This window comes from Protopterus annectens, chromosome 14.part0 (genome assembly GCF_019279795.1).
Source record: "Protopterus annectens isolate FY-2018-M chromosome 14.part0, PAN1.0, whole genome shotgun sequence".
Taxonomy (NCBI): Eukaryota; Metazoa; Chordata; order Ceratodontiformes; family Protopteridae; genus Protopterus; species Protopterus annectens.
The window spans coordinates 131,247,884-131,273,889 of NC_056748.1; the positions used below are offsets into that span (position 1 = coordinate 131,247,884).

General features: G+C 41.5%; 1 protein-coding gene across 5 annotated transcripts in view; it reads right to left on the bottom strand.

The window, feature by feature from the left end:
* The window catches only part of ZDHHC6 (zinc finger DHHC-type palmitoyltransferase 6), a 762,509-nt gene that overhangs the window by 369,961 nt on the left and 366,542 nt on the right, over positions 1–26,006 (bottom strand). For 4 of the 5 annotated variants that reach the window (XM_044055850.1, XM_044055847.1, XM_044055848.1 and 1 more), the window contains exon 5: positions 21,454–21,615. The exons of the other annotated variant lie outside the window; for it this stretch is intronic. In XM_044055850.1, the coding sequence (XP_043911785.1) occupies positions 21,454–21,615 (162 nt within the window). The remainder of the gene's footprint in view (positions 1–21,453; positions 21,616–26,006) is intronic. 5 annotated transcript variants of the gene reach the window in all.

Here is a 26,006-nt window from a genome sequence, read left to right on the forward strand (position 1 = left end):
TAGATCCCTGGCTTGTTGGAGTAGATGCTTGGTGGTGGCAGATAGGAGCCAGTTGTCTAGATAGGGAAACACTCTGAATCCTAGATGCCTCACGTGAGCCGTGACTACTGCCATGCATTTGGTGAACACTCTGGGGGCTATAGCGAGACCAAAGGGCAGAGCTCGAAACTAGTAATGACTGGCTCCCAGCCGGAAGCGTAAGTACTTTCTTGATGTCCTGTCCATTTTTATGTGGTAGTAAACATCTTGAAGGTCTATCAAGCATATCCAATGGTCTTTTCCTAAATAGGGAAGTACAGACTGCAGTGTCACCATTCGGAACTTTGACTTCTTGACAGATTTGTTTAATTTGCTTAGGTCTAATATGGGCTTCAGTCCCCTGTTCTTTTTGGCACCAAAAAGAATCTTGAGTACGTTCCGAATCCTATTTGGTCTACTGGGACTTCTTGGATAACTCTTTTGTGCACCAACATTTGAATCTCTATAGCTGCTTGCTCCCTTAGATTAGGTGGAACATCTGGGATTGTTCTGGTCTGTGAAACAGGATTGGAAAATGGGATGGAGTATCCTCTGGATATTATTTTTGGTACCCATTTGTCTCTTGTGATAGTTTGCCAGGCATCTTGGTACATGGATAAACGTACCCCGACTGCCTCCAGAGTAGAGCAGTTGGGCCTCCTTTCAGGAGTGCTAATAAGGGCGTCCTCGAAAGGAATCACGGTCACCCTGGTTCTGCAGGCCCCCTCTGCCTCTGGGGTGGCGTCTACCGTTATTGCCTTCCCCTCTGCCCCTGAGGAAGGAATCACCTGTGCATCCTGGAAAACTCTCTGGGATCTTTTGAACCACTTTTTCCCACTCTTCTGGCCTTTAGGATAAGGTCTTGAAGGTACAGAAAAATGTACTACAAAGCCAGAGAGAGTTTTTCCTTCCTGCTCGCACCAGGTTAGAGTGTTTTTTACTTTGGGTCCAAAAAGTGAGGAACCATCAAAAGGGGTGTTAGTAAAAAAAGACTTAAAGGGCTCCACAAAACAGCACAAGCACAACCAGGAGTGTCTCCTAAAGAAAACTCTGGAACCCGCTGTCCTGCTCGCTCCATCTGCTGCGTAGGATATGAGCCTCAAGGAGGAGTTGACAATGGAATTTAAGGTGGACAACTGGCAGGAGACCTTCTCATTCACCCCCGCAGCTAATGTACCTTGTAGAATATCTCCTAGCTCTTTCAGGAGATCTCTTTGTAGCCTTGTAAAGTGAGATAGGTAGTTCAGCGATCGTAGTGAGAATGTCACTGACGAAAAGAGACACTTCCCGTATCTGTCCATTGTTCGAGAGTCTTTATTTGGAGGATGAACAGATGAGGAAGGCCCTGAAAGTTCCTTCTTGGTGGCTGCTGCCACCACCATAGCATCTATGAGTAACCCCTTAGTGACAAAATCCTTTCCCGAAGGAGCTGTCAAGAATTTGTTTGGCCTCCAAGGGATATGCAGCTGAATTTTCTTCTGGGATTTTTCCTTTATAGAAGAAGGAGAAGAAGAGGAGGAAGAAGAACTATGGATATCTTCCTCAAACGTTGGCTTTAAGAGTCCTTTCAGGATCAATTTGTTTCTCCTTTCTTGAAGTACCCTTGCAGTGAAAGAATGACAAAAGGTACAGTTCTTCTTGTAGGTGAATAGCAACAAGGCAATAAACACATACATGCCCATCTGTGATGGACATTTTTTGTGAGCACTTCTGGGATTTTTTTAAAGCCCGAAGGTTTATGTTCCCTCTCTTTTGGGTCTTTGGACATAATTAAGATAAGACCACAAAAACAACAACAAGAAAATTTAGCTATTCAACTATTGAACTGTTAAAGCTACACTGAATAGCAACTACAGGAAACAGACAACCAGGGAGAAAAATTAGGGCATCTAACTCAAATGGTCCTATTTTCCAGACAAGACAATAATTAACTACAAGCCCTCTAACTTAAATGGGCGAACAGCTCTCTAACTTAAATGAGCTATTAATAAACTAAACAGACAGAAAAAAACACTACAAGGGATACAAAAGTAGGCCTACAAAGTGATGGCAAAAGCTGAGCCAAAGGGTAATGCAATAAAATGCACAACAGTTTAAATATAACTAAATAGTAAGGTGTCTATTATCAAATATAACAGTATAGAGGAAAAAATAAGAGAAAATTTGTCAACTTAACCACGGCCAAGATGAGCGCATCCAACCTCGTAAAGCTGCAAACAAGATCTGGGGAATTACACCACTGCATTGTGGGATACCTTTGTGCCACGAGCCAGGTTTGAGACTTTCAGCTATGTATTCGGTCGTGTTGGAGCCGATTCTCGGCTCCGAAACCATCATTGTAAGAATGAAGGTGAGATAGGACAACATAACATCGCAAATTTGTGAGCCTGAGGACCCTTGCATAACACACAGATGTCTAATATGGTTTTGCTTAGTTACAGATAGCCATTTGTTCCATACAATTTCCTTTTATAACCTTTCTGTTCTACTGCCATGAGTGAAGTTTTAACTAAACTGCTGTAAACTCCACATAAATTATGAACACAATTTCTATGTTGTTGGAAGGCAAGTTAATGGTCTACAGTTGTTAGATGTCCTGCATGCTCGCTTTTGAAGAATAGTATATATTTTTCCTGTTAATCAGATTGGTTTCCATTTGGTATGTGCATTTATCTAATTTTTACTCAATGCTAAAGAATTGTGCATAGATGCCAGAATATTTAGCCAGAAGTTGGGTATAACATCTGGATACATAGTTTTCCAGTTACAAGCCTTTCTTAAATTTGTATAAACTTTTCAAGATGTTACCTGTTTCCATTCCATAACCTCTGTATTAGCACTTGCTTGCTTTACACTTTTACATTTTGTAAATACCTTCTGAACTTTTCTGCTTATGTTGATATTATATTATCAGACACAGTAATAAAATATACTGTGACCTGTTTTGATGTGTGTTTATTACAACTGTCAAGTTTCTGATAATCTATTCCCTTTGCTCTATTCTTTTGTCTCCATTGCTCTACAGTTCTAGCTAATCGATGTTTTCATGCTGGCATTCTGTTTCCCTCCTTTTCTTTTACTGGTTTGCATTTTTGTGGTAACACTATCCGACATTAGTACAGCTACATAGCAAGTAGTATACTCCATTTATTTTCATTACATCACATGGATTTCTCTTAATGGTCCCAGTTACTGTGTTCACACCTTTTTTATCAGTCTAACAATCTGGGTTATATACATTTTCTGTAGTTTCTTCCCTTGCTGGTCTTAATATAACTGTCCATTTCTATTAAAATAAAAAAGTGCTCCTTTAGAACATTCATTTTCTTGGCTGAAAGCACCCAATTTGCTCTCCATTCCCCACTCTTCTCCCTATCCAGCAATCCTAACCAAATTTCAAGCAATTCTCCTGAAGAAGATTTCAGCATTTTACCTTGTGGTATATCTTTAGTAAAAGCCCCCGTGCCATTATCTGTCTGTCTATTGTACCATGTCTTGAGGATGTACTGCTTCATCATGTTGGTATATTGTCTGTACTAGAATCTCAACATTAAACCATTTATCTCTCATTTGGTCTAGCGACTTAGTTTCAGTTTGTTCCCTTTCCAGTTTCATTCTGTTGACTTTCAACTTCACCAAACTGTTTGCTTCTCCAGTGTGTCAGTAGTAGAACAGCTATAATGTAAAAGCAATTAGCAATCTGACTGGTCAGTGTTCATTGCTCATAGGTGTTGACTAGGCTAATGACCACAAGGGCCTTTTTAAGACTAGCCATGCATCCCAAATCTCTGACAAGTTCTGATACCCTTGATAAGTGTAAGCAGGGGTTTGAGAGATTAACTATTTACAGGTTACCTGTGTCCATTAGAGACATAGGTGCCAAACCATGGATGAATTTCTGGTTTCCAGTCCAATTGTCCAAGTTGCACTTGAATTGGGTTAGGGAGGAACTCTGCTTCACATAGATGGGGAGCCTGTACCATAAGACGTGGTAGTCTCTGGGATACATACCTATCTCTCCAGCAGGACCTATTTATATCACAGGCAATGTTTAAGTCTTTAGAAAGAATAGTAAGAATAATAATAGTAGAAAGTAAGTACTTACCATAACCTTAGATGTCCTTCTCTTCCAAGTTGCAGTATTCATAACTGTAGGGAGGTTGCTACCAAAGTCTTAGGAGCAGGAGTACGTGCTACATTGCTTATCAGGGCCATAAACCAGCATTGGCTATAAAAGTGACATCTGCACATACCCCCTTCAGAAATGACTGCCGCATACAGCAGTACCCCTGGGAAGCGAGGAAAAGGAATCTTTTCAGACTCACATATGGCACCAGGCCAAAGAAGCCCAATAAATGTATGTGCCTGTTACAGTGCCCTGTTCGGATGGAGAGAAGGTAGGGAAAGTCACTCCAGATGGACAAAACAGAGCAAGAGGGGGTTGGAGGGGGGAATGAATACTCCAACTCCAACATGAAAGAGAAAGACATCTAAAGTTATGGTAAGTTCTTACACAACTATTCCATGTCCTTCTATCCCCATGCTGCAGTAAGGAAAGTACCCAAGCTTTAGGTATGAACCTGGGAGGAAGGTTGAGGGGGCCTGGTCTATGAGACCGTGTAAAAGTGACCTAGCAAATCCAGTTCTGGCTCTAGAGACCGAGTCCAGCTTGTAGTGGCTCGTAAAGGTATGGACTGAGGACTAAGTCACTGCTTCAAGTACGAAAGCATAGTCCACCCCCCCTGAAAAAGGCTGATGAAGAGGCAACTGCCCTAGTAGAATACGCTCTCACATTGGTCATTAAAACCTTTCCATGAGAGGAATAACAGGCAGACATAGCTTTAGAAATCCATGACGATATAATCTGTTTAGAGACTATCTTTCCCAAGGCCCTTGGGTGAAAGAAGAAAAACAAGTGGTCAGACTTTCTAATGGATTTGGTCTTGTTCATGTCTATGAAAATCCAGGGAATGTAGGGTTTTTTCAGAAGGATTTTGAGGATGAGGGAAAAAACAGGGAGGTTAATGGCTTGATTCAAGGACAGTTCAGTAACCATTTTAGGCATCAACGAGGGGTTAGTCCTGAGGGAGATCCAGTCCTTATGGAAGATGAGGTAAGGGGGTCAGCCATCAAGGCCTGGATTTCGAGACCCTCCTGGTGAATGTGAGGGCTACCATCAGTACTGTTTTCCAAGTGCATAGTTTCAGTGATGCTAAGTGAGCTGATTCAAAAGGAGGTAGTGTGAGTTTTCCAAGGACAAAATAAAGGTCCCATGTAGGAGGTATCGGTTTTCGAGGGGGTCTGATATGGAGAACCCCCTCTTAAGAATAGTTTTACCTCTAATCTGGATGTCAAGGGAGGAACCAAAGGGAGACAGGTGGAAATGGCTGACAAGTGTACCCTAACAGAAGAGTTAAGTCAGTACTGAATGTAGATGCTCACACAAGTAAGAAAGGAACATAAGTACAGGAATAAGAAAGGGATCCTGTTTTTTTCTTCTGACATCACCTGGAGAATCTTTTCCATTTTGACACACAATTTCTCCTGGTACTAGGTTTCCTGGCCTCCTGCAGGACATTGAGTACATCCTCTGAATACAGGTGTCTGAAGGGGATCAGAACTCTATCACCCATAGAGTGAGTCTGAGGTTGAGCACCAGAGGGTGTATGAGCGAACTCCTGTCTTGTGTGAGTAGGTCAAATCAGTGGGGTAACCTGTGGAAATTGCCCTTGGCTAGTAGGTGAAGGGGAAACCAGTGCTGTCTTGGCCAAAAGGGAGTCACCAGCAGGATTTTTTGGTTTGTCCCTCTGAATCATCAGAAGGACTCTGAATCAGTTTGAAGGGGATAGCCATAAGGATGCATCCCTGCCCAAAAAAAAAGAGAAGGCGTCCACCCTCCAAGCCTGTGGATGTGGATCTCTTGTGCAAAACAGAGGCACCTGCCCATTCTGGGAGGAGGCAAACAGATCTGCCTGAGGAATACTCTACTTGTGAATAAGCTTAAAAAAAACCTTCCTGTGAAGCATCCATTCGTGAGAGGGTGCAGAGGTTCTGCTGAGAGTGCCCATCGCATTGTCTGCTGAAGGAATGTATACTACTTGCAAGTGAATGTGCAGTTCTGCAGCTATGGACCAAATCTGAATTGCCAGGCTGCAGAGTGGGTAGGATCTTACCCCCCCCCCACACACTTGTTGATATAGGACAGCCACATTGTCTGTGACAACTTTTAAGGTGCCTGGTAGGAGAATTGGGTGGAAGGTTTGCAAGGCTAGGAGAAGGGCCCTCATCTCTTTGACACTGATGTGGTCCTTTTGTCTGAAGGAGGACCACTCTCCCTGAACTTTGTTTTGTTTGTTGTGGTTTTGCAGAACAGCTCCCTCCCCAGGTCTGAAGCATCTGTGAAGATTTGTTGTGAGGGTGGAAGAATCTGCAAGGATATACCCTGATTGAGGTGAATGGCTGCAATTTACCATTGCAGCTCTTTTTTTCAGGCATGGGAGGAGAGGGAGAGGAGTATCCAGGGGGTGTGAATGTTGGTTCCACGGACTCCTCAGCACCCACTGAAATTTTCTCATGTGCAGCCTTGCTAAGGGAAGCATGGGTATCAAGGATGCCATGTGCCCTAGAACCCTCAGGAATTCCCTGGCTGATAAAGTTTGGAGAGAGGGGAGTGTTTGGAGGTAATGTGTGATGGCTTCCACCTTCTGGCAAGGAATGAATATTGCCATCTGGTCTGTTTTTATCCTGCACCCCAAGAAAACCAGGTCTTGAGTGGGTGTCAGTTGAAATTTTTCCTGGTTCACAGTGAACCCTAGGTTTGACAGGGTATTGGACACCATGGCGAGGTTGTGACGGAGGGTGTGGCAATCCTAGTGAAGTATCAAGAGGTTGTCTAAGTAATTTGGTCTGGACATCCATGGGAAGAGGCTGTAACCTCACCCAGGAATATCTCCTCAGGACAGAACCTGAGGCTGCAGATTAGGTGGATGCCTCTACCACATTACAACTGCACTTTATGGAGTGCCTGTCACCTGAGAGGCGGCAGAGAGTTGTGACTTAGCAGGAGAGTCTGGCACATCTGGAATCAGTGCAGAGTTTTTTTTATATGGTGTCTAAAACAAACCTAGCCATGCGAGTTTGATAGTTTAGGGCTCTGATGGCTGGTTCTGGAAGAAGTAGACATCTTCTTCCATAGTCTATCCATAAATTTGCTGTCCTTGTCAGTGGTAAACAGAGAGGTGAAGGGCATCTGTCTGGATGATTTATCTGCTGACACTGCAATGACAACAGGGTCTGCAGGAAGATTCTTGAATAAAAACTGTGTGTCCTGAGGAACTTTACAAAATCTATCTGGACATTTGTAAGCTGGGAGCTGAGATTCAGGGGTCTGGGATGCAGTCAGAAAGGCATCATGAAAGGCTGGAGGCAGGGGAGGGACTGCAAATGGAGTGAGCTAGTCCATTTGCAACAATTCAAAGCATCTCTTTTTTGTTTCAGAGACATCTGAGGCCTGCATTTAAATTGTTTTCTCGTCAGAGAAATGGCACCCCCCAAACGAGAATTCTTCTCCTGGAGATACAGGACTAACAGAGTCTTCCTCTTCAGGGGTAACGAAGTCCTTGGGGGGATTCTATCTGGGAGAAATATGCAAGTGATTCATCAGATGAAGAGAGTTCTTCTTCTGAATCCTCTAAGGCCTGCACAGGTGTAGAGGTTGGTAGAGGTACCCGAGACTGAAGGGCCTGGAAGGCCCTGAAAAGATTTTGGGAAAAAACTTCCCATCCAGTACCTGGTTCAGCTTCTCTATGTTCCCTATGTTTTAATTTCTGCTTCCTCTTTACAGGAGTAGAAGGATGTGTTGACTTAGAGGCTGATGCCTGGGAGGACGGAAATGCTAGAGTAGGACCCTCTGACGCCCCGAGCCGTGGTTCCCCCTCGCCATCAGGGGCTGATGGCCAATCACCTCAGCGGACATACTCTGCATTTCCACCGAACTGGCTTCCACCACATTTCCCAGTTCTAGCTGTGAAACAGGATTCCAATGAGACCTTGGGCTAACATCTGCCTCGAGAGTCTCACTGGACTCCTGAGGTGCAGCATGGGCATCAGGCCTACTTTCTTGGCCTTTTTCCGAGGTGGCTCGTCGAGGGTACCTACCTCACCCTCTATGACTTGCACTAGACATCGGAGCCTCTGGTTTTCTAAATAAAGCTTTAAGGCAGCCAGACAGCTGGGAAGCATTTTAGGTACAAAAGACTTGCAACTATCGTAAGACATATGGTCGTGGCCTTCACCTAAACAGAATAAGCACTGCTCACGCATGTCCTTATGTGAAATTTGTCTTCCACAAGCACACTTCCCCTTCCTAGCTGGCATGTATGTTTGAAAAGCAATAAGAAGGTAACAAAAAACCCAAAGGGGTACTTATCTGTATCAGATGGCCAAAAGAAACAAACAAACTGATTCCCAGAGCTGATGATCGGAGGCCCGTAGATCCCGGCAGCAGAAAAGTTCTGAAGGGGGTTAAGTGCAAACATCACTTTGATAGCCAACGTCGGTTTATGGCCCTGACAAGCAATGTTGCACATACCCCTGCTCCTAAGACTTTGGTATACTGGCCGGATGTCCGGTGCTGCAGGCAGCAACCTGCCTACAGTTATGAATACTGCAACATGGGAATAGAAGGACATGGGGTAATTCTGGTGCTGTTTGTTTTGTGGATATACAGGAGGTACATCAGAGTGGGGTCTGAGAATGCCCTGTATGCCAGACATAGATCTCCCCCTCAAAAGCCTGTAGGAGACAGAATACAGGGATAGGGCCTTGAGGCAGTCTGCCTAGGACATTTTACTTACGCCCTGTATTCTTTTAGTGCGGAACCTCTGTGGACATTCCAACTGTTGGATATGCCTGGATAGGTACACGTTTTTACACACACACACACACACACACACACACACACACACACACACACACACACACACCCCACATGGTGTGTGTGTGTGTGTACATGCACATGTGTTTCTGTATATCTATACAGGTGTCGGGCAATGTGACAAACAGCAATTCATTCAACTGTGTGTTTGTGTGGTTAAATATAATGAACTGTGTTAATAAATATTTTTGAGCCAAATGGGATTGTGTTAGAAATGTGTGAGAGCATTTCTGGATTAGCATAAGGACTAGATAAGTGATAGATTTTGTACTGTGTGTGTGTGTGTGTGTGTGTGTGTGTCTGTGTGTGCAAATATTTGCTGGTTAGGTTTGCAGTAAGGGCTATATAACAGGCTAGGATCACTGCTGGGTGTGCGCAAGTTAGAGTAAAGTAAGGCTTACATAAGGGGATTTGTGGTATGGTGTGCGTGTCTGAATATTTTGAAATGTGAGCGAATTTGCCAGATGGTAGTTTGTTTGATATGTGGTGATGAATGTGTGCACATTTGTGGGTTAAGGTTGGAGTCAGGGCTGGGTTAGTGGTAAATTTTGTGATGTATATGAGTGCTGGTACATGTGTGTGACAATCTTAAGTTGTGGTACCAATAGGGAAAGGGGGGGTTTGTAAGTTAATTTCTAGGGTTAATGTCAGGGGAAAGAGCAGTGACAGGGTTAGGGTTAGCATGCACAAGTAAGGTGAGGCGGGGGCAAAGCCTAACCATGGCACTGCCCCTACCACTAAACCTACACATTAATTTAAAAAAAAAACTTTTGCTATTCAGGCAAAGTTGGTTTGCAGATGCTGTTAGGGTCTGTGTTTAACAGGCAAGAAAAGCAACTTTTTTTTAGATCACTTGGAACATCTCTGTCATCTTGTTTTTGGTCCTCTCTATTTTATAGGAAGGGGAAGCCACCTCCTGCATTCCAGACAAGTGCTGATCCACCTTGTCAGAATGCCCCAAAATTACAGCTCCACAAGCCCCACATTGGTTACTAACTGGTACTAGACCACAATGCATAACCGTTTTACACACACACACACACACACACACACACACACACACACACACACACACACTATATACATATATTAATTTCCCATCAAGAGAGACCTATAAAAAAGTCATGGTAAGTGAAGACATTTTATCACCATCCTATCTTTGTCATTAAGTCTTTACAGCCACTCTATTTACATCATCAATAACCAAACTTCCTTCCCATTCACACAAAAATTGCGGAACCATAGCTATTGTCAGTTGGCATCCGGGGCAATCACTTGTTTGTTTCCCCCTCAGCAGGAAGTGAAGAATAAAAAAAAAAAAAAAAGAACACACGGCCCTTCTGACACTGCAAAAAAAAGTGCCTGCAATAGCTCTCTGCTACAGTTATCACTGCACACACACCATGAACAAATAATCTTATTAATTTAATTTAAGCAGAAGCAATATTAGTGACGAATGCTTAAATAACTCATTAATGCAATTTTGTCTGATCACCAGTTCTACTGAGGTGCCAATCACACCCCCCCTAAAATATGTGTATGGTAGTCAGTCCTTTCTCAGCACCCCAGCTAAAAAATGTAAAAGTGGAACCTCACAAACAAAATGTATAGAAACAACCCTCCCCCCCCAAAAAAAACCCAGCAGGACCCATCTAAATCAAAACCTAAAGTAAAACAAACAATAAAAAATGAATAAACCAAATGGCAACCAGATATTTAGAAAACAATTCCTATTATATCAGACCTAGAATTAAAAAATAAATATATTGATGTTAAATTAATAAAATTGGATGAATAAACTTTACAGCTAAAAGACACAATTTAACTTTTGCTACACTGCTGCAATACAGCAAAATTATCTAAACTATTAGAAAAAAAAGATTAAAGCATTCCACACAGAGTAAAAATTCACCCAAGACAAAACACATTCACAAAAAGCTAAGTAGCATGAATTAACATCAACTTCAGCGATCTATTACTGAATCACAATAAAATGGATGGGAAAATAGCAACACACACTTAAAAAGCAGTAAAAAGGATAAATGAAATGTGTGGTGGGTCTCATGTCTGGTTTTGTTATAAAACATCTCATACTGCAAGATTACGTAATTCAATATGCAACCCTTTTCCTCAGTCTTTGGTACTTGAAGTTTATGGATGACAAATGAAATGCCCACTTAGTCTGTTATAATTGCACAAGCAAGCACATATACTGCATTCACCTTGTCACTGTTAAATGGGATATGAATAAAAAATGTATGCAATATAGCAGTTAGCCTGCTCGGTTAACAAATGCATACACTAAAAAATGCTGCTTCATCCTTGCAGTAGTGTAAATTTGCATATAGGTTCATAGGTGTGTACTAGGCTAATGGCCCTGGGGCCTTCACAAGCCTAGCCCATAGAAGTGCCTTGGCATTGTGCCGCCCGTCATTGCTTCTATCAAGTAGAGTCACTGGAGTGATCCCTGGGGTGAACATTCTATTTCCATAGGTTCATAGGTAGGTACTAGGCTATCTACCCGAAGGCATTTAAAAGGCTAGTCAAAATTGTGTTAGCTTTCGCCGCCACCTTAGATAAGTTCCCTGTGCCTCTGTCCAGCAGAGCCAATGAAGTGATCCCCAAGGTAAACTTTCTATTTCCCATCCACTTGTCAAGGTTTCTCTTGAAGAGTGTTAGCGAGGAGCTCTGCCTAATGTAGATTGGAATCTTGTTCCAGAGCATGGGAAGTCTCTGGGACAGGAATATATCCCTCCAGCATGTCTTATTTACTGTTGTGGTGAGGTTTAGATCTCTTGAGCACGTGGCTTGAGGGGATATGGTTTTCTTTAGGTCGAGCATGTCCATCAGTTCTGGGTTTGACATGGTCTTGTATGTCAGGCATAGATCACCTCTGAGTAGGCAGTAAGCAACCGAGTACATCTGGAGTTTCTTCAGTCAAGCTGCATAGGGCATCTGTTTGAAGCCAGTGATCCTCTTGGTGAGGTACGTCTGTGGTCTTTTCCAGCTGTTGCTGGTGTCTTGTAAAGTACATCCTAAATGGGACGTTGTACTCTGTGATGGGTCTGATGAACAATGTGTATTGGGGCACAATGACCTCTTTTGATCTCGATGCAAACCCTTTTGTGATTAGGTGGGCCACATACAAGGATTTTCTAACCACTTTGGCAAGGTGATTATCAAAGGAGAGATTACTATCTACTTGGGTCCCCAGATCCCTTATTACGTCTTCTGTATTTAGGGGGCTACCACATATGTGGTAGTTTGTGGGTACTCTGTCTTTTCCAAAGGGGATGACTATGCACATTTTGGCATTTAGCTTTAGGTCATGGTTTTGACACCAAGTGTATGTCTCAGCGGGACCCTTTTCGAGGATGTCAGTGTCAGCCGGAGAGTCAATTATAGCCCCTAGTTTGCAGTTGTCTGCGAACTTGGTCAGCCATAGACCTCCTGTGCTTGCCTGTACCTCTGAAAAGTATATGCCGAACAGGAGGGGTTCTAGGACTGAGCCCTGGGGAACACCACTTGTAACTGGTTTAGAGTCAGACATAGCTCCTGCAACTCTTACCATGTGGGTTTTGCCCGTGAGCCAGTTGGCAACCCATCTCGTGAAGTATGGGTTTATGTTAAGGCTGGTGAGCTTGTCTATAATACCAGAATGGGGAATGGTGTCGAAGCCCTTTGCAAGGTCTAGGTAGGCTGTGTGGACCACTTTTCCCTCATCTATAGCCTTGATAACGGTCTCAAGATTTAGGATGCATGATCTGCCTTTAACGAAGCCAAAATGGGTAGGGCCAGTGTTTGGAGGTTCCCAATGTCTCTGTTAATGAGATCCATGATGATGCGCTCCATAGCCTTGCAGACCAAGCTAGTCAGGCTTATAGGGCGATAGTTTCTGGGGTCTGTTGTGGCTCCACCTTTGTGCAGTGGAATAACCGGTGCTGTGCGCCACTCTATGGGTACATAACCTACGGAGAGGCTGAGTTTGAACAGTGTGTTTAGGTGAGGGGTTAGTTCATCTTTAAGCTAGTGTAGGACGCAGCCTGGGATATCGTCTGGCCCCACTGGTGCTGTGTTTTTGGGACTTTGGAGAGGGCTGTTTTAACCTGAGTGTCTGTGATTCCAGAGGCACTACATTCTTCTGGTATGGTTATGGGCCCTTTTGGGGGTGAGAGGGGGGTGGAGTTTGCACTGAACCTGTCTGCCGGGATGTTGGCGATATCAGTCAGCTCAGTGTGCCATTCTGCACTAACTCCGAGCAGATCTGAGAATTGCCACTTAGATTCCTGACATAGCTAAAGAATGCCTTGTGGTTATCTTTGGAGTCCTTGGCAATTTTTCTTTCGAAGCTAGCCTTGGGTGATTTTATGAGGGATTGTAGTTTCTTGCTGATACTGATCAGGGATGTCTTACCTTCTTGGGATTTTACTCTTTTCTGTACTAGTTTCCTTCTTCTATTATATAGCTTGTTTATGGCAGGGGTCCACCAGACTGATTTCCTTTTCTTGGAGGAGTGAGTCTTGGTTTTGCTTGGGATAGCATGATCCATGCATTCTTGTAGGTGCCCGTAGAGTGCATTAGTAAAGGATTTTGCAGCTTAGGCAGCGTTATCCTTTAACATGGGGGCTTTGAAACTTTCCACCTCAGTCTTAAGTAACGTGAAGTTTGCTTTTGAAAAGTTTTTCATGGTGGTTTCTTTGACGGGGGTAGGTGGGAGTGGAATGTGGATATCCAGAGTGATTAGTTTATGGCCAGATCTAACTAGCGAGGGATTGACCTCCGTTGTGGAACACCGGTCGCCCAAGTTGGTGATGACCATGTCCAATATGTTGTCACCTCTGGTGGGCGTGTTGACCAGTTGATCCATGGTGTTTGAGTTTCTAAATTCTAGGAAATGTTGGGCAATGTAGTTAGCACTTGAGTAGTTCTCCCAGTTAATGTTTGGGTAATTGAAATCACCCAATATCAGGGTGTTCGGTAGGACCTTTATGTTTCCCATTGTTTCCAGAAATGTGGAATGGGGGTCCTGGGACATGGTGGGTGATCTGTAGCAAGCTATAATTTGAATTGCAGTTTTGCCCTTGTTAGTTGCATGTGGATGATCTCTGAAGCATCCTGCTGTGCCAATAACTTGGAGGTGTGGGTATCCTTGATGAATATGGATATGCCTCCCCCTTTTGTGTTCCGGTCCGGGTTTTGTGGCCAAAATGTGTGGTATGAGTTGTAGCCTGGTAATGCTGGGGTGCTCTCTGGAGCCTGCTGCACTGATATCAATTTTCTCCATACTGGGGAGTGCCTTGAGTGCATGCATTTTGAGGTTTAGACTTCTGGCATTGAGCAGCATTACCCTCAGTTTTTTGTTACTTCTGCTATTTACAGCAGTGGGTTTGTCTTTTGAGCCTTGCCTAAAAAAGACACTATGGGGTGGCAAGAGCCTTGGCCAGTATTCAAAAGCCTAAGGGTGTCAGGTGCAAGCCATCTCTAGCGAAGCAGCATGGCTTGTCAAGCATGTCATCCCAGGCTGACAGACACTGGATCCCCTTTGAATGACACCAGAAGCTTAGCAAATTGTTAAAATTGATAATTTTTTCTTTATACCATGGTATCATTCTTGGTGAGGGCAGGATGCTACTCAAGGTAAGGGTCATACCAGCCTGGGCTACATGATCAGAGAGTTCTTCCATGTCTCTTTTCATGTAGTCCAGGGAGGTACGGCTCAAGTCATTCACACCTACATATACATAAATCAAACGGGCCTAGGGATACTTGTTCCAGGGACCTAAATATGGCCTGTGACAAACAGGACATGCTGGAGGGATATATTTATCTCCCAGTGACTGCTGCATCTTTGGAACAGGCTACCAATTCATGTGAAACAGAGTGCCTCTGACACTGTTCAAGACGAACCTGAATGAGTGGATGGGGCACCATAAATTCTTACCTGGGATAGAGCCCACAACTCTCCTGGACATGGGCAGTCATCACTAAATGCAATCTTGGGCACCGACTAGCATTTCATTGGTATTACACTGGGATGAAATGGCTAGGCTTAAAATGACCTCTTGGTCGACAGCATAGTAACCGCCTGTGATCCTATTTAATTATCATATTTTAAATTGCAACATGAGTTCACATACATTTATAGAAAAGGAAAATAAACTGTGTTACTATTACCATGATACAGTACAAGGAAATTATATACTTACCATAATGTTAGAGCTCTTTTACCTTAGTCTGTCCAATGCAACTGTTGGATACACAGCAACATCAGACACAGAGTTTGAGGGTACAGGAGAATTATGGGTGGATAAATATGAAGAAGCTAGAGGCCAAGAACAATAGCAGCTGACTGGATCAGATCCAATATGTGTCTCAGTAACAAACAGTTGAACTGGATGCACTGATGAAAGGGGATACACATTTTCTTTTAACAATATAATTTATTCCAACATTACATAACTTGCTCAATTCCTACTCTCCCTTAAACTTCTCTCCTCCTCCTCCTAAGTATTAATTTATATTTATCCCCACAAATTCCATTTACTTATATAAAATGTGTTCCTTCTCATTGTGGGTCCCACCTCCAATACATCCACTACAGTTAGTTTAGATTTTGATAAGTGTTGTCTGCAACTGCTTTTTTGGATTTCACTAACATTAGATTTAGTAAGGCCTTACTGTGTCTAGGTTTTTCAAATACTATATCCTATCACAAAAGAATAATTTCCATTGCTACTCCTATTTGCTCCCCCAACATTTGCGTCAAAGTACTATGTAAAGACATTTTAAATGCTCCACCAGCTCATTACTTTCACAAAAAACAAGTTCTCAATTTCCTAAAAAAATGCTCTCAGTTTCCACTATTTTCCCCACAGCTTCAAAATTTGCTATCTACCTGAAGAAAACTCCACTAAAGTCTACTTGGGTAAAAAAAAAAAATACCTATGCAAACACTTCCTTGCAAAAATCCTAAACGTTGTGAACTTTGAACACTTGTGAACCTTACAGACTTCTTCCTGTTCTTTTGTAATCTGCCTTTCTATTTCATCTTCCAAATTTTTTCTCACATCCACTGATTGATTATTTCACCTATCATGCAATATATTATATGTCCTACTAGTTATCCCTTTAACATCTTCTTCTTCTGCTTAGAATCAAATAAAAACGTTACTAGTGCTGGGTTTTTCACTTGACATTTCCCTAACCCTTTCACTTTTTCTATGTTCTGTTACCAATCCCTACTAGGGAAAGGCAATTTCTAACCAATGGTCCAAATGTTTAGCTTAATCCCACTAATACCTTTCCCTCTAGAGTTATTTCCTTCAATTGCCTTGTTTCCATTGTCAGTTTCCTCTATTAAATTCCAGCACCTCTTGTTTATTTTCAACATCCCTTATTGTACACATCCTTATTGGAATAATCTTCTTTATTCAATTCCCATGCTGACTTAGTTCCTAGAATACTTTATGCCAGTTTATGAATGTAATCTTCTGTCTTGACTACAACTATTCTCTTTAAGGACACGCATACAAATTCCTAGTCCCTCTTTATCTCTAAATCTTCCCCCATTCTATCATCATTTTCAACTTGGATGTCTACATTTAAATTTGAATTACATATGTCAGCCTTAACTGCGTGGCTTTAAAGAACCCCTTCAATTAAAGTAACCATTAGTCATCTTGTTCTGTGGGAAGAATCAATTTATCCCACTTAACTCTTGCACTTCCAAAATTCCTTCAACTCTTTATTGTCATGTGTAACTCCTCCTCCAGCTGATAAAAATACACCTGACCTGTATACAAGACAAAAGGGACTTTAATCAATAAAGACTTTCCAGTTTCTTAATTTTGCGTCATCATATGTTTAGTCTCTTCCTACATATCCTTAATTGACACAGTAGAATCCTTTTCAATCCGTGCACCTAAATCCTTATCTTATTATATCCCCATTAAGTAAGGGTGCTACTGAACCAATTCATGTGTGGAGACATAGTTTACAACTACAGCTTTTGTTTAACTTTTCTTATCTCCTGTAAAGAGTTAAAATTGTATCAAAATATTCCACAGCACTGAAATGTCTTTGTCCAGATTTATCAAGTGCAAAGTGATATCATCTGCAAATAAGGCTAACTGTTTCTAATTACCACACCAGTTATAATCCAGAATTTGTGAATCCCTGATTTTCTTGCCAATGTTTCCAAATATACGACAAATAACAGAAGGGAGAGATGGCATTTTTGTCCGGCTTCCTCTTTTTAAACAAAGCTTGTCAGAGAGGAGCACTCCCACATTAATTTTGCTTACAATCCTTAACATATCCCCCTTATTAACCCTATTATTCTATAAAGAAAGCAAATGGTAACATTTCCCCACACAAAAATCACAGCTGACGTTATCTGAATGCTTTCTCTGCATCGAGGCTCACAAAATGTAGTGATTTTTCCTTATGCTTCAATTTCCTGTGGACTATCATTACTCTATTAGTTATCAAACATTCTCCTCCCCTCTACAAAACCACACTGATCCATATCTATCAATTTTGGTAACATGTTTGCCATTTTCTTAGTTAGTATAGACAAACACTTCATGTTTAATACTGAAATGGGTCTACATAAACCCACTTTTGAAGGCTCTTTACTCTTTTTTTGGTAATACCATCACAAATACACTGGCACTTCCCCTCCCCACTTCTACCAACATTTTACTACATTATTGAACAAATCCGTCCAGAAGTTAAGACATTCTCTTCCCTCCTAATTTCTGCAGGAATACTTTGTTTCGGCAGACTTCCCCCACTGATTTATACATCACTGTTTTTATTTCATATCTTCCAATCTAAATTATTAATCATTTGGCCCCATCTTCCTGTAACCTTGACATAACTTAATCTACGATAAATATTTCCATTTTTTGGTTCCCCATTCCTTTGCTTTATAAAAATATTCATAAAATAAATCTAGCATTTTATAGGATCTTTATAGTTATTTTTCTGTCACAAGCTCACCTAAATTTAACTACAACTCTTTCTACTTTCTGTTGCCTATGTTATAGTGCTAAAACATGTTGGAGGGATAAGTATATGCCTCAGAGATTACCCCTTCTCTGGAGCAGCCTCCCCATTCATGTGAAACAGAACTCTTACCTAACCTTATTCAAACACAGTTTGGACCAGTGGTGGATGGATGGATGGAAAATCACAAATTCACCCAGGTTTGTTGCCTATGGCCCTTATGGACAGGGGCAGTTAGTAGATGCCCTAAGTCACAGGCATACACCAAAGCCATTCCAGCCAGTGCGGCATGAAAGTCTAGGCTGAAAAAGGCACTACGGCCATTAGCCTAGTAAATTCTTATGATCATATAAAAGTTTTTCTGCTCTAGAGTCATTATCAAAAATGGCTAACAGCAACCTTTCTAAACTCATGGATATTATCTGAATACTTCCTTGTTTTTTTACCTTTAGTACTCTGCAGCTGCTCCTCTTTTCTGTTCTATGATATTTCCATTCTTTGTAGGCAATACCTTAGTTGTCTGTGTACATACAGGGCATACAGGAGAACTTTTCCCTTATTCTGATGGACTGGGAAGGAAAGAGAAAGCTGTATGGTCTTACTGAGGAAGAATTCTGTCACTACTTTTGGTATAAAGGTAGGACTGGTTCTCAGGCTCACTTTATCCTTACATGAAACTAGGAATGGCTCTATGCACATCAGGGCTCACAACTCAGATACCCTTTTAAATGACAGTAAAGCAACAAGTAAAGTAGTTTTTGATGTGATGTACTTAACAGAGGATGAGACAGCTGAATTTGAAGGGTTTTTCTAAGACATATTAATCCCAAGGCAGGGAATCCTTTTCCTTGGTAGCCGCTGATGAAGAACTCTTTAAAAATTGTTTCAATGGTCTCAAACTGGCTAAGAAGGGCAGCCCCAATAGAAGACAGGCAAACTTTAACAGATGTGTAAGCCATGCCTGAACCGTACAGCTCAGGAAGTTACTGCAGTAACTTTCAAGTCTTGCACCCTTCCCTGGCATCAGATAGTATTGCTTCCATTTGGACACATAGGATTTCCTTGTGACTGGCTTCCTTGCCCCTAATAAGATTGAGGATATCCCCTGTGTACAGGTGCTGAAAATGCACTGGGTAAGATCATCTACTTAGTGAAATGACGTATTCCCAGACTTAAGTATATGAGGAACCCTTGGTTCTGTATTAGAAGGGCCACAACTGTTGAGATCACCTGATACTTCCCCCTGGCCATTTCCATTATCAGGGAGAACTAGTGCTAACCGGGGAAAAAAGGTGCCATCAAAAGCAGCTTGGCCCTTTCTTTCTTCCTTGAAACTGTCCTTTCTTTTTTCCTCGTTTACTCATTCCTTGCCTGCAATAAAAAGGTTTGGGAGGGTAATTCCTATCACATCATTGCATGGGGAAGTGATAAAGCTGTTTCACACCCTGCATTACTTTACTCATTTCTCCCACTGTTGAAGACCTCAGATGTTGAGCTCCAAAAGAGCAGGCTTTTATCAAGAAGAACTGTGCACCATCTCCTGGCAGAGGTTGTACCCTCACACAGGCATGCCCCCTTTCACAATGCCCATGCCTGCTGCATCCACAGTATCACATCCAGACTTAATGGAGTGTTTTGCCACCAATCAGTGAATGAAAACCCTTCTGAATGCTCTTGGCCAAATAGGTGTTAGGACTCCCACCACTAGTGAATGAAGGGGCTCTAGTCTAATAGGGGAGACCTGATGGTCAAGCAGGTGGGGGGAGAACCTAGAAGAAAAACTATACTACATTTATTGGGGAATGTTAAACAAGTTTCTGTGGGGGAGTGTGGGAGATGATAGCTACCCAGATGCTAATTAAGATGATTAGCAACAAACATAGTCCTAAGTCTTAAAAACCCAAACTTCAAAAACTTTCTATCTCTGCCAATGACAAAAGTGATAATCAGAAAATCATTAAGTTAAACAATGCAGTTCATCTGAGGGGACGTGATTCTGTTTTAGATATTTATGAGAGCTGGATGACAGAGTTTCAGATAATCAGGGTTCCAGTGAACATATATATGTTTAAAACAGGCCAGATTACAAAAGAGTTGCACTCAGTGAAAGTGAATTACTTGATGTAAGCCTGTCCCGATTACAAAGGACTTGCTCTTGGTCTAAGTGATTTAATCTATAAACAGGCTTACACCAGGGGCCAGATTCCAAAAGACCTGCTTAGTTTAAGTGACTTTACTCCAGTGTAATACACCACAACTACTTTGGAATTGGACCCAGTATGTTACATCTCCAGGTTACCTAATTCAACAGTACAAGACGTACATACTTCCATTTATCTTTTTTTTGTACTTATTCCGGACTACTATTTCTATTTCATTTAATCAAGAAGCAGTAAACCTTAAATTGAATAATGAAACTGGATTCCCATAGGTTCTGCAGTTTTTTATAAATGGCTTAGTCTCATGGGTGTTTTTTGACTTAAGCTCGAAGGTAAACTTTATTCAAGCGTCAAAAGTATTTTAGCAGTATAGTGATGGTTATAATCAGATATGAACGTTTTATAGTTTTGTTTTTAAAAATTTAATTTAATATACATATTTAGAATCCAGTCCACTTTGCCGGTAATGCCATTTTCTAACTGGCAAGTTCTGAATGATTTTTTAAATGTTTTTTTTTTTAATTTTAATTTGTTAACTTTCATATCTACAGTTCTTAATAATGCAGGCAAATTAATTTTTTGTCTGGGGTTTAAGTGTCTATCTTATAACTCAAGTGCACACACGTGTGGGTGTGTACACCACGCAAAGCCTTTTTTTAAAAAAACATTTCTTGAACAGTTAAATGTAACCAATAAATTTCAAGCAGCACCTCTAAAATGTCTATATCATTTGAAAAATTATATATACATTAGCTTCCTCTACGAAGCTTTCCCTTTAAGTGTAAAAGAGGCTGAGTTACAGCAACTAGTTACACTGCACAAATGCCAGATCTGCAGATAAGCAATAATTCCTTAATGATACACACAGTGTACATACATTTACATCAACTTGTTACACTGTACAAATGCCAAATCTGCAATGTGGCAATAATTCCTTAATGATACACACAGAGTGTACATATGCACTTGTATCAATATATACTCACACATACATAAAACATTTCAACATCAATCTGCATTTTACCAATAAAAAATAATGAGTAAATAACTCACTTCCACAGAGCAGCAAAGAAAAATGAGAAATCTCATACAGCAGAACATCCAGTTTGTTTCAGTACTATAAAGACATCTCAGAAAAACTGGAAAAGCAAGAGGTATGTTGGCTTTTCTACACTGCTAAGATGCTGATCTGATCTGCTAATTAACTTGTACAACAAATATTATAATGCTAGTGACTCCTATTAAATGAAGTAATAAACTGGATGCTTACACACAAGTTTCTTGAATGTTTTTGTCTACATAAAGTTTAATATCTGGTATACAGAAACCTACCTGAATAACAAAAAGCATTCCTACTGCAATAGTTGTACCCAATGCCAGCCCCAGGGCAAATAAAGATGCAGCAAAGGCAGGCATCCCAAACTGAACAAGAGCACGAGGATCCCTTTTGGCAGAGCTCATGTCTATCCGCACAGCACTCCATGCAAAGGAGATCTAAATTGGGAAAAATGAGAAGAAAGATACTGACTAACACTTGCACCGTTTAATCAGCTGTAACAGTTTTCATATCTGCGCTGCAATGCCAGTTTTGATTGAAAATCAACTGTGCCTTTCCACACACCTCACTTCTGTCATACTAGAGTGTAGATTCTTAGATAAATCTGTTGAATGAAAGCAACTAAGAGCAAGATTAATACCCCATAGCATGCAAGACAACCATGGTAAACTCAGTTAAATGAATCACTACTTTTAGCATGCAACCATTTCACTGAATCATGACCACTACTGAATACAAAGCAGTATTTCTTAACCTTAAAACAAATGCCTGAAAGAACTTAAAAATGTAACAGCCCTCCACAGAAAGGTCACAGGGTTGTAAAGTAACTATTCAGAAAAGCTTCAGAAACTTATTATACTCCATTTCTTACAAGTTCCTTCAAGGTGATCAGTGACTGCTCTGAAAGGGAATGATCCAGTTCAGTTGGAAAAGTGCATCCCTAGAATGCATTACTAGGGGAACTAGCACCAGATAAGGGAACCAAATACATGTAAGTACAAACGTGCAAACATACGTGTGTGTGTGTGTGTGTGTGTGTGTGTGTGTGTGTGTGTGTATGTATGTGTATATATATATATATATATATATATATATATACATAAAAGAGAGACATACACACCGATATATATATATATATATATATATGTGTGTGTGTGTGTGTGTGTGTGTTTGTTTGTGTGCACGCGCGTGTATATTATATATATATACACACACACACACACACACACACACACACACACACACACACACACACACACACACAAACACATGCATCTGGAGCGTTTCTCCCTGGGCCTCCGCTGAAAAATGGCTCGTTCCAAGTCGGACTTTCCTAGTAAACAAATGTTAAATAAATATATTTATGTATATGGATCTCCTTCAGAAGCTCGAAGTTTCTAAACTACGAACTTCAAAAGACCGAGACCATAAATCGAAGTTTTCCGACTTCTAAATTTTAAATGGAGATCGTCATACAGCAAGGAACAGGACATTTATCATTTTCCTCACTGTAGTGCAATCTCGGAGTTGGTATATTTAATTAGCAGGGTGTGTAGAGGATGGCAAAAATGTAAAAAAAATGTTGTCTTTATTTTTTTTTATTAGGTTTTCGAAGTTTCAAATCTTCAATCTTATAGTCTCTTGAAGTTTTGAAACTTCGAGCTTCTGAAATAGATCCATATTTCATATATATATATATATATATATATATATGTATATATATATATCTTTTTTTAATATTAGTAATCCAAACAAGAAGTGAGAGATACATTACACAGCACCTTACAGAGTAAGCCTTCCCCTGACAATGAGAAATCAGTCTTTGGGTACCTCCCAATATAGAATCCCTGAGAAGGAAGAAGCCATAGGGAAACCCAGGTATCTGAAATCAGTGTGGTAAGCTGGCCAAAAACAAAAATCAGTCTTCTTTTCTAATCCACACAACAGAGAAGAAGAAGGGATCTTTATTCCCTTGATGTGCTGACAACTGAAATTTAATTTATAGAGGACCAGGGAAGTGAGAATATATCTGATTAGCTATGTCTCCTATACCAAACTGTAAAAGGGAAACCACTAAACAGACTAACCCCTCCAAATGACTTTCTCAGTGCACTTTTGTTATTCACCTCATGGTAAAGTTACTCGGGGACATATCAGGGCCCACTCCAAATGTTAACCTTTCATCTTTCGGGTTAAACTCCTCTCTTCTTATAGGTTCATAGGTAGGTACTAAGCTATCTGCCCGAAGGTATTTAAAAGCCTAGCCAGAATGTGTTGGCTTTCGCCATCCCCTTACATTAGTTCCCTGTGCCTCTGTCCAGCAGAGCCACTGAAGTGATCCACAGGGTAAACTTTCTGTTTCCCATCCACTCGTCAAGGTTTCTCTTGAAGAGTGTTAGCGAGGAGCTCTGCCTAATGTAGACTGGAATCTTGTTCCAAAGCCTGGGAAGTCTCTGGGACAGAAATCTATCTCTCCAGCACGTCCTATTTTTTGTTGTGGTGAGATTTAGATCCCTAGAGCGTGTGGCTCGAGGGGATAAGCTTTTCTTTAGGTGGAGCATGTCCATCAGTTCTGGGGTGGACATGGCCTTGTATGTCAGGCAGAGATCATCTCTGAGTAGGCGGTATGCAACCGAGTACTGCTGGAGTTTCTTCAGTCGAGCTGCATAGGGCATCTGTTTGAGGCCAGTGATCCTCTTGGTGAGCTACTTCTGTGGTCTTTCCAGCTGCTGCAGGTGTCTTGTAAGATACATCCCAAATGGGGCATTGTACTCTATGATGGGTCTGATGAACGATGAGTAGAGGGGCACAATGACCTCTTTTGATCTGGATATGAACCCTTTTGTGATAAGGTGTGCCATGTAGAAGGATTTTCTAACCACTTTGGCAATGTGATTATCAAAGGAGAGTTTATTACGTCTTCCATATTTAGGGGACTACCACCTATGTGGTAGTTTGTGGGTACTTTGTTTTTTCCAAAGGGGATGACTACGCACTTTTTGGCATTTGGCATGAGGCCATAATTTTGACACCAGGTGTCCGTCTCAGTGAGACCCTTTTGGAGGATGTCTGTGTTAGCCTGAGAGTCAATTATAGCCCCTAGTTTGCAGTCGTCTGTGAACTTGGTCAGCCATAGTCCTCCTTTGCTTGCCTGTACCTCTTAGAAGTATATGCTGAACAGGAGGGGTCCTAGGACTGAGCCCTGGGGAACGCCACTTGTAACTGGTTGAGAGTCAGACCTAGCTCCCGCAACTCTTAAAATGTGGGTTCTGTCCGTGAGCCAGTTGTGACGTAGAGGTCTATGTTCAGGCTGGTGAGCTTGTCTATAATACTAGAATGGGGAATGGTGTCAAAGGCCTTTGCGCGGTCTAGGTAGGCTGTCTGTACCACCTTTCCCTCGACTATAGTCTTGGTAACTGTCTCAAAGAAGTCCACCAGGTTTAGGAGGCATGATCTGCCCTTAAGAAAGCCAAACTGGGTAGGGTCCAGTGTTTGGAGGTTCCCAATGTCTCTGTTAATGAGTTCCAGGATGATGCGCTCCATAGCCTTGCAGACCAAGCTAGTCAGGCTTATAGGACGATAGTTCCCAGGGACTGTTGTGACTCCACCTTTGTGGAGCAGAATAACCGTTGCTGTGAGCCACTCTATGGGTACATAACCTGTGGAGAGGCTGAGTTTGAACGGTGTGTTTAGGTGAGGGGTTAGTTAGTCTTTGAGCTTGTGTAGGACGCAGCATGGGACACTGTCCGGTCCCACTGATGCTTTGTTTTTGGCTTTCGAGAGGGCTGTTTTAACCTGAGTGTCTGTGATTTCAGGAGCTCTACATTCTTCTGGTATAGTTATGGGTCCTTTTGGGGTTGAGAGGGGGGTGAAGTTTGCGCTGAACCTGTCTGCCAGGATGTTGGCAATATCAGTCGGTTCAGTGTATTTTGTACCATTCTGCGCTAACTCGGAGAAGATCTGAGCATTGCCACTTGAGATTCTTGACATAGCTAAAGAATGCCTTGTGGTTATCTTTGGAGTCCTTGGCAATTTTTATTTCGAAACTCGCCTTGGATGATTTTATGAGGGATCATAGTTTCTTGTTGATACTGATTGGGGATGTCTTCCCTTCTTGGGATTTTACTCTTTTCTGTACTAGTTTCCTCCTACTATTGTATAGCTTGTTTATGGCAGGAGTCCACCAGACTGGTTTCCTTTTCTTAGAGGATTAAGTGTTCGTTTTGCTTGGGATAGCACGATCCATGCATTCTTGTAGGTGCCCATAGAATGCATTAGTAAAGGATTTTGCAGCTTGGACAATGTTATCCTTTAGCATGGGGGCTTTGAAAAGTACAGTTGTGAACACTTACCATAAATGTAGATGTTCGAGTGTATTCACTGTTGCAGTCATTACATTTGGGTAATCTGCTGGCAGGTTGCCCTCCGTCGGCCTGAATTCCAAAGTCCTGGGTCCTGCGTCAGTTGCTGTCTTCTCTTCCATGACGTCAGGTCGTCAGGGGTATAAAACATGCAGCCGACGCCATTTTCTTTAGTTTTTCTTGCCCCCGATGTCATTTGCCCCCCAAAAGGTAGCAAAATTAAATATAAATATATATATATATATATATATAGATATATATATATATATATATATATATATATATAGATATAGATATATATATATATATATAGATATATATATATATATATATATATATATATATATACATACAGGCAACAATATAAACTTTACCTTCATCTACAAGCAAATCCACCACATAGGTTGTAGAAGACAGGGGAGGAAAGATAAACTGCAAAATGACAGGGGGATGGCGGGAGGGTAACC